The sequence below is a fragment of the Colobus angolensis genome, unplaced genomic scaffold (assembly GCF_000951035.1).
Source record: "Colobus angolensis palliatus isolate OR3802 unplaced genomic scaffold, Cang.pa_1.0 Scaffold251, whole genome shotgun sequence".
In the NCBI taxonomy this organism is placed as follows: Eukaryota; Metazoa; Chordata; class Mammalia; order Primates; family Cercopithecidae; genus Colobus; species Colobus angolensis.
Window position 1 is genome coordinate 460,052 of NW_012115722.1, and position 9,700 is coordinate 469,751.

Genomic DNA, 9,700 nt, shown 5'->3' on the forward strand with positions numbered 1-9,700 from the left:
GGAGCGGGGGCGGGCTCTGCGGATAATGCCGGAGCTGGCCGGGACCGGCAGGGTCCGGGAGGCGCAGGGCGCGTCCCTCTCCGCTCCTGCTTTCTGGGGCCCTGGGCGCCGGAACCGAGCGTTCTAAAGGCCCTCCCTTTTCTTCCCCCGCTTCCCTTAGATCGCTGTAGTGCCTTGGAAGTGGAGAAAAAGTTACTCAAGACAGCTTTCCAGCCCGTGCCCAGGCGGTAAGACTCCGAGGTTGGGGGGCTGGGGGGACTGGCTGGCGGGGAAAGGAGAGAACGCGGAGCACCACGCACGGCCTTTTGCCCCGGAATAGGAGGGAACCCTGCTGGGACGCATTTTGTAAAAGGGGACGAAAGTCACTTCTTCGGTCGCCCCTGTAGGCCCTGCGACAGCTCTCCAGGTCCAGCCCAGGCACCCCAGGCGCGGCCGGTGGGTACAGCGCCTGTACCTTCTAGGGGAGGCCTTGCGTGGCTGGGCCCACAGGCCCCTGGGGCGGGTGGCGGCTCTCTGACGCTCACCTCTTTCCAGCCCCAGACCTTGGGTCCTGACGCCTCGTGCCCACCCTACAGTTAAACCCCCAACACACACATCTACAACTGGACATAATTTTACATTGCGACACCTTCCTGACTCTCGGCCCCAACCCAAGTAGGATCTCCCGGCCCTAGGCAGCCTCTGTGCTCCTGAATCTCACCTTTTTTGCTATTACTGTCTCTCTCTTCCAGGCCCCAGAACCATCTGGACGCCGCTCTGGTCTTATCGGCTCTCTCCTCATCCTAGTTCTTTAAAAAAAAAAAACAAAAAACAAAAACTTTTTTTAATCGTTGTAATAATTGTAAAAAAAAAAAAATCACTCTGTATAGTTACAACTTGTAAGCATGTCCGTGTATAAATACCTAAAAGCAAAACTAAAAAAAGGAAAGAAAAAAGAAATAAAACCAGTCCTCCTCAGCCCTCCCCAAGTCGCTTCTGTGGCACCCCGCATTCGCTGTGAGGTTTGTTTGTTCGGTTGATTTTGGGGGGTGGAGTTTCAGTGAGAATAAACGTGTCTGCCTTTGTGTGTGTGTGTATATATACAGAGAAATGTACATATGTGTGAACCAAATTGTACGAGAAAGTATCTATTTTTGGCTAAATAAATGAGCTGCTGCCACTTTGACTATAACCCGCCTGTCTGCCCCCTCAACGGATCTGTTTGGTGGTTTTTTGTTTTTTGGGTTTTTTCTCCCCTTGGTTGTTTGAAGAATTCGCGGGAAAGGACGAGAGACGAATCAGGACCGAGTAGTCAAACGACAGCAATAGCTGAGGGGGCGCAGAAGTGGCGGGGCTAGGGGCGCCGCAGCAGGAGAAGTGGCTGGAAAAGCACCTGGGGCGGCGGAGAGAACTGGAGCAGGAGACAGGTGGGAGCCCCCGGCAAGATTCCCTGCTAAAAGCCGGGAATCTGGGCCCGACCAGCAGTTCTACGGGAGCAACCGCAGTGACTTGGTTCCTTCTCTGGCGACCTTGCCAAAATATTTAGAGGAGGGTCTGGACACAACGGGGTTAGCCTGCGCGGGTGGCGGGGGCGTGTTCTCATCATTCCCCCCGTCCCCATTCTTTGATCGACACAATTGAGGCTTTCTCAGTGTTACCTATAAGAGGTTGTGCGAGCCCAGATTCCATCCGCCTTCCAACCCGGTTGCACCCCTTCCCTCTTTATAAATGCCAGGGTGTGGGGTGACGGTGGAGGCGGATATGGAGAAGAGGGGAGCCTAGGGGTACATATCAACCCTCTAGATGATGTGTGACTGCCCAGCTCTAGTTGAGAGTTGGGGAGCCCGGGTCCTGGCAGCATCTGTGCGTCTTGGCACCCTGGTGGGTTTTCCCACGTGCCCTAGAAGAGGCATCCTGCTAAGGTCCCGGCGCAGGGGTTGCGGGGGTGTCAGACCCACAGCACCTTTCCAGCCGGGATTCCGGCTCCAGGCGGTCCTGGGGTGGGCGGACCGGGGGAGGCAGCTGGGAAATTTGGGGCTGGAGCTCCCTCTACAGGACAAAGGGGACGCTCGGCGCCTCGCCTCCCTGGCCTCTCCACCGCGCGCCGCGCCCCCTCCGCACCCTCTTTTTCCTCTCGCAGTCAGCCAGCCAACCTTGCCCAAGTTTGACTTGAAGAAGCTGTAGGGAGTGTTTGGGCGAGTGACACCTCGGGGTAAGAAGGAGAGACACATTTTTTGCCCCCTCCCCACGTTACTAAAGGTACTGTGTGGCCAGATGCGGGGTGTTTGACCCTCAGAGTGGCGCGTGTGACTATCTCCCGCGTTCCAGGGAGGTATGGGAAGCGCGCACAACCCCCGAAGCCACGGAACAAGACACGGCTCAACATTGCAAAACTTCGACGCTCGGCGGTAGCAGAGCAGAGCCCGACAGGACTGGGCCATGCGGGCCCAGCGGTCAGCGCCGCGCCTCGGAAGTCCCTTCCGCGAAGGGGGCGATCAAGGTGCGGCGGCGCCCCATGGGCGTGTGGGGAGGGGGCTGTGTCGGCCTCTGTGTCACTCTGCGGGCGCACAGAGGGCTGGCAAACCGCTAGTGGACACCCGGCAAAGCCGCTCCTCTGCCGGCTTGCTCCTCCAGCCCCTTCCCCAGAGGCCAAAGAGACGTTTCCTCGGCTCCCCAGCGTTCACTCTCTTTGTTAACGGTGTTTCTGGGGTTCAGGCTCCTTCCCAGTTCGTAAGCTCAGACTGAGGTTTTCGCTCTAGCCCTGCTCACAGCGCCCCCAGACGTGGAGCCCGCTCATCCTCGCGGACTTGCACCTGAGGCCAGAACGCCAGGACCCGGGCAGAGACTGGTTAGCACATTGAATGACTTTACAAGGACAGCACTCCGACACCTCAACAGCTCACGCCTCACAAGCTTAACTGTGGCACCGACTCTGCTCCCACTTACCCCCTGAGAAACCCAAGGCAGACAATTCACTTCTCTGAGCCCTTATCTCCTCATCTGCAAAATGGGAATAATGAGGCCAAAGAGGAAGAATGTCCAGGGCCGACACGAGGTAGGTGGGCAGAAGCAATCTTACTCTTTTTTTCTTTAATTTAGAGACAGGATCTCACTCTGTTGCCCAGGCTGGGGTATTGCCCAACCTGTTGTCCAGGCTAGTGCAATCATAGCTCACTGCAACCTCAAACTTCTAGGCTCAAATCATCCTCCTATGTCAGCCTTCTGCTGGAACTACAGGCACACACCACCACACCCAGCTATTTTTTTATTTTTGTAGAGACAGGGTCTCTCTATGTTGCTCAGGCTGATCTTTAACTCCTGGCCTCAAGCAATCCTCCCACCTCAGCCTCCCAAAGCACTGGGAGTACAGGCTTGATCCTCAGCACCTGGTCATTTTACTATTAAAATTACATTTCAGAACCTCCAACTTCGCTTTTTAAACTCCCAGCAGTATTACACTCCACCCCTTTCATTAGCAGCAAAAGTGAGGTGTCCGCCTTCAGGCATCCCAGGATCCTTTGCAACTCCAGCTCAGCTAAGCAAAAGAGGAAACTTCCCAGGCAGGGGCACAGCAGAGACGGGGCTGTGATCATGGAGGTGACAGCAGAAGTTAGGTGGCCTCTCTACACTGAACACCACCCAAGAGGAGGCAGGGGATCTGCTCACAGACAGATGGGTATGGAGAAGCAGGTGGGGCTTGAAGATGCCTGAGTGCAGGTCTCTAGGTCTTTCTCTGGTGGAGACCCTGGAGTAAGGTCAGCTTCTCAGGCCACATCCCAGGGATAAAGGTCCTTGCATGAGCCACCTTCTGTCCCCACTGAAAAAGCAGTATGTTTAGGTACCAGAGGAGACTTGGCATAAACCTAGGAGCAGTTCCCATGCATCTGTATTTTCTCTTATCCCATAGAACACATGAGCCCTCAACTGGTCCCAAGCTGACCCCAATAAGATAACCTAATCAAAACAGAAAAAGAATCTCAGCTTTGCAGCTGAAAGAGGGAAGAGGAGACAGTCCTCTTGGCATCTCTTTCACTTGACTGAACTCCCATTTCTTCTCTTCCTCCCAGAACCTCCTCCCTAAGCCCTCCCCTCATCTCCCTCCCCTCAGGGGTCCCTGGAATGCCTCCATCCCTTATTGTCTGTCCTTAAAATCTTAAAGGGAAACCAGGAGGGAGATAAGGAGAGGGACTATGGGAATCTCATCCCTGGTCCTGATTAAGCTTCAATTAGAAATAAAATATGTCAATCACTCCTCCTGGAAGGGGTTCCTGCTGTCGGGGCTGGTTATGCAAAGCGCTCCAAGGTGTGTGGGGATAATCAATTAGGTCAGAGGAGGAGAAGTGTGGCACTGCTTCCCTCATTATCTGCGTGGAGCTGGGGAGCAGGGGAACATCCCAGAGCCAGGGAGCCAGAGGAGAATGAAATTATCTCCCTAAGTGATTGTCCACCTCTGGGACCAGCATATTAATGGTTTCCAATTGAATTTCTCTCTAGGGGAATACAGGAAAGGGGAGGTGGGGTACAGCTGGAAAACAACATGGAAGGACCAGAGGGCAGGTGCAACAGAAGTCAATCACCTGTCCCAGGTGAGGAATGAGGACAGGGCAGGGTCCCACCTACCAGGGCCGGGCTCAAAGACTCCACTGTCTTAGCCCTGCTGAGTTTTGCAAGGTCGGCCATAGGGATTGAATGCTTGGGTAAGAATTGGATGTCAGACATTTTCTGTTTTACTTTTATTGGGAGTTTTTGCTGGAAACTTACTTTGGGCCTAATTGTTTGTATCCTTCTAGAAATGTCCTCTGTATCCTACAATTTCTGGTTGCAGCTACCCGTCACCCTCATTGAGTAAAAATGGACAATTGTTCGTAAAAATTGTGTCTGTGATGAACTAACACCAGCTTGAGTGGAGGCAGGGCTCATACTCTCTCTAGGCCCACTTTTGACATTCGTGCAATGGAGGGCTTGGATTAGATGAATTTATCCAAGCTTTCTTCCAAATCCGGTGTTGTCTAGGATTAGGCATAAAGGAAAGAACTGTCAATTCAAAGATAATTGTGGGGGTGAGGGTGCCCTTTGACCTCTCTGGATACTGCCTGTTGATCCTAATTCGCTGCTGTCCTTGGATTCCGCCAACTTGACCAATTAAAAATGCCCGTCTGGCACCGTGGCTCATATCTGTAATCCCAGCACCTTGGGAGGCCAAAGCGGGCAGATCACAAGGTCAATAGATCGAGACCATCCTGGCCAAAATGGTGAAACCCTGTCTCTACTAAAAATACAAAAAGTAGCTGGGCATGGTGGCATGCGCCTATAATTCCAGCTACTCTGGAGGCTGAGGTGGGAGAATCGCTTGAACCAGGGAGTCGGAGGTTGCAGTGAGCCGAAATCACCCCACTGTACTCCAGGCTGGTGACAGAGTGAGATTCTGTTTCAAAGAAAACAAAAACAGAAACAAAAACAAAAAAATGCCCGTCTATTGTGTGATGAACCTAGCTTTGATGCAGTTGCCCCTCCCCTCTAAAGAGGCTCTCCAAAGGCCATCCCAATGGTCTGAATGGAAAACCACCAGGAAGGCATCTCTTCTCGAGGTAAGGGCATGACTGGAAAGGGTCTTAAGAGTAGAGCATGGCCGGGCACGGTGGCTCAAGCCTGTAATCCCAGCACTTTGGGAGGCCGAGATGGGCAGATCACAAGGTCAGGAGATCGAGACCATCCTGGCTAACACGGTGAAACCCCGTCTCTACTAAAAAAATACAAAAAACTACACCTGTAGTCCCAGCTACTCGGGAGGCTGAGGCAGGAGAATGGCGTAAACCCGAGAGGCGGAGCTTGCAATGAGCTGAGATCGGGCCACTGCACTCCAGCCTGGGTGACAGAGCGAGACTCTGTCTCAAAAAAAAAAAAAAAAGAGTAGAGCAGTTGTCCTCAACCAGGCAATTGTGCTTTTCCCTTGCCCCCTCCCTGGGGACATTTGACAATGTCTGGAGTCATTTTTGATCATCAGAACTAGGGTGGGGTGCTATTGGCATCTCATAGGTAGCGGTCAGGGGTGCTGCAGAACAATCCTCCACTACAAAGAGTTAGCCAGCCCCAAATTTCAGTGCTGCTGAGGTTGAGAAACACAGAGCTGAAGCAGGGAGAGGTGTCTAAGCCAGCCACAGCAAGATTTTCTCCTGCAAGCCACAGCTTTGTTCAGAGAAACATTAAAACAGGGTGCTAAGCAGAGCGTTTTTGTTCTTTAACAACTTTTGGCCCTGGAACGGGGAAGTCAGGTGAGAGAGAAAGCAAACAGAAAATTGTGTGAGCCTGAGGAAAACAGAAGAGTAGGTTTCAACTCAGCCTGGTGCCCAGGGCCGGAGTGTCTGGAGGCAGAACCTTCTGGGGTGAAAGAGTGGGAGTCACCCCCAGTGAGATGTGTGTCTAGAAAGCTGGGGCCTGTCTCCCTTGAATCTTAATGTCAGGTGCAGGTTACTAGAAGATTCTAGCAGATGAGAACTTAACTAGTGTGGCTTTTGCCTTGTATGGGTGTATTTATTTACTTGCTTATTTTTCGTGTGTGTGTGTGTGTGCGTGTGTGTTTGTGTGTGTCCCGTGTCAGGGTGCAGGAGGGAGACAAAGGAAGGGTAAGCTCACACTCTGGGGCCCTGCCGGCCAGGACTGGAAGGCTGTGATTTCATGGCTTTTGAACTGGGTGGCGAGCCTGCATTCTCTCACTGCACCAGGCCGCTAACAAGTGGGCCCGCAGCCCTCCGGGGCCTTTGGAGTGCACTCATCTGAGAGATTGTGCTTTTCCCCGCCGCTCAGATTTATTTTGCCAAAGTTACAGGGCAATTATGGAAATGCGCCCTTTGAAGCTGGGCTGATTTCTCTTTATTTTCTTCTCTCTGACAAAGCAGAGCTTCCCTGCCTCTTGCTGGTCTCTCTGTCCTCTCTCTCTCCCCTTCCTTTTTTTTTCCTGATATTTATTAGATAGCAGGAGTTTCCAGAGGTTATGTGAAAAAATCTTTTAAATGCTGATAAAAATGCAGACAGATTAAAATAATGTTACTATTATTTGTGTGTGTGTGTGTGTGTGTGTGTGTGTGTGTGTGTGTGTGTGTGTGTGAAAGGACTTTGATGACCAGGAGGGGAGAAATAGATTCAGAATAGCAGGAGACAGACTCCTCCTGCCCGGATGGTGGGTGCACCCTAGTCAAGCCTGAGGCCGGCAGCAGCCTGGCGGGCCCACAGGCTGGCAGTGGACTGGCCTGGCCACCCAAGGGCCCTGCTGTGCCCCTGGAATCCACAGCTCCACAAACTGAGCAGAAGTGCTTGTCTGATTCGTCACACCTCTGGAATAAGAGGCCCAGGCTCCACATAGCAGTGTTTTCTGGGTTTGGCACATTATTTATCACTGGAGAATGGAATCTGGAGGCTCCATGTGAACCGGCCCCACTGATTTCGCTTCGCCACCCCACTTTTGCTTGATGCTGGGGCATCCAGGAAAAGTGTCTGAAGCCAGATGGCATCCACCTCAGTGCTGGTGAGGCCCGTGGAGGGGGAGAGTTGGCCAGGATTGCTGGGTGTCCGGGGGCCTCTGTTTCTATTTCTTAGAGTGGCTTTGAAGTTTTCTTTGTCCATATTTTTGTTTGCCCCTTCCTTCCTCCCTTCCTGTCTTTGGGGTGAATGGCTAGTTATCTGCGGAGAAACACCAACCAACAGGAAGTCTTGTCACCTCCAGGAGCTGGCGTTGGCCCCGGTGGCCTGCGCAGAGTGGAGGCCATTTCAGTGCTCACTTCCTTGGCCTGTTTTAAAATATAAAATGAGCTGAGTGTGGTGGCTCAGGCCTGTCATTCCAGCACCTTGGGAAACCAAGGTGGGTGGAGCACCTGAGGTCGGGAGTTTGAGACCAGCCTGGCCAACATGGCGAAACCCGGTCTCTACTAAAAATACAGAAATTAGCTGGGCATGGTGGCGCATGCCTGTAGTCCCAGTTATTTGGGGGCTGAGGCAGGAGAATCACTTGAACCCGGGAGGTGGAGGTTGCAGTGAGCTGAGATCGCGTCATTGCCCTCTAACCTGGGCAACAAGAGCAAAACCCCATCTCAAAAAACAGATAAAAATAAAAATAGAATAAAGTATGTGCTGATGATGTGAGAGACCTCTTCTCTGCACTGTCCATACATTTTATTTAATGTTCATAGCCCCTCTATGGAAGGCAGTATTATTATCTCACTTTCACAGATGAGGAAACTAAGGCTTGGAGTTGAGCGGGGCAGAAGGATGGGGGTATCAGGAAACTCTTCTGGAAGCACAGAGCAATCTCCATGGATTAGACAAAGTCAAGGCAGAACATTCCATAGGGCGTGCTGTCATCTGAACCGCAAGGGGAATATGTGTGTGTGTGCGCACAAGAAGCTGGTAAGAGTGGTTCCCTCAGGGAAAGGAGCTGGCAGCTGGGAGTTGACAGGAGGACTGTTTTCCAGGGTGTATCCCTCTGCTCCTTTTGAATCATGCGACAGCTCTTTAAAAAGCTGTTTTGTGTGGGGGGGGGGGTTGTTTATTTATTTATTTATTTATTTATTTTTATGTTTTTGCACGCAGTCTTGCTCTACGGCCTAGGCCAGAGTACAGTGGTGGGATCTCGGCTTATTGCAACCTCCGCCTCCGGAGTTCAAGCGATTCTCATGCTTCAGCCTCTCAAGTAGCTGGGATTACAGGTGCACACCACCACACCTGGCTAAATTTTCTATTTTTTCACCATGTTGCCCAGGCTGATCTTTAACTGCTGGATTCAAGCAATCTTCCCACCTTCGTCTCCCAAAGTGCTATGATTACAGGCATCAGCCATCGTGCCTGGCCTATTTTGTTTGTTTTAAAATAACTAAAATGCATCTGGGAGAGGAGAGAGAAAGAGAAACGCAAGAAACCACCTTCTCCGGATCTCTCAGTGAAGTTGAAAATGACTCACTTGTTGGACACCACAGATATTCACAAAGCACCTGTGTAGGAACATGCACCTCAGGCGTGGTGCTCCAGAAGATGGAACCCAGAATCAGACTGACTTCGTTCAAATCCCAGCTGCATCGCGCTCTAACTGTGGGACCTTGGGGTACCAACTTCACCTCTCTGAGCTTGGCTCCCTCCTAAAATAGAAAGAATAATTATATTACCTTTCTCATAGGCTGCTGAGAAAATGAAGTGAGTGAATTCATGCCAAAAGCAATGCATCATTCATAATGCTTGGCCTCATGCATAATCATTAACTGATACATTACATATGTTATTTTTATTAATTATAACAACCACCCTAGGCCATAAGCATAATTGTCCCCACTTTATAGATAGGTAAATCCAAGCTCAGCCACTTGTTCAGCATGGTCCATCAAGGGTGGAGCCAGCACTGATTCAGGCCTTTCTGACTCCGGAATGCACAGGCATGCATTCATCTGTGCTGGAATCTACACTGGTTCATGAATCGAGATTTGGAGTGGAGTGTTCTGCAGCTGTGAACCCACTTTAATCCCATGCTATCCCTCTACTTGACCTGCCTGATGTTCACAGGCGTGACACTGTCTTGGATGGGCCAGGGTCACGTGCAGCCCTAGCACATTGCATCCACCTGCCTCCACTGTGGAAGACAGAATGCGAGGGCATCTGAGAGCTGTGTCAGGAATAACCTGGAATCTGTTGTCCTCTCTCCTCTCTTTCTCTCTCTCTTTTTTTGAAATGGAGTCACCCT

General features: G+C 51.5%; 1 protein-coding gene across 1 annotated transcript in view; it reads left to right on the top strand.

The window, feature by feature from the left end:
• Window positions 1-1,171, top strand: part of IRX3 (iroquois homeobox 3) — a gene marked incomplete at its 5' end in the record, with an annotated part of 2,633 nt that extends 1,462 nt beyond the window's left edge. Inside the window, 2 exons of the mRNA XM_011946627.1 lie at window positions 52-227; window positions 732-1,171. Of these exons, the coding sequence (XP_011802017.1) occupies window positions 52-227; window positions 732-786 (231 nt within the window). The remainder of the gene's footprint in view (window positions 1-51; window positions 228-731) is intronic.
• Window positions 1,172-9,700: the final 8,529 nt, after the last annotated feature.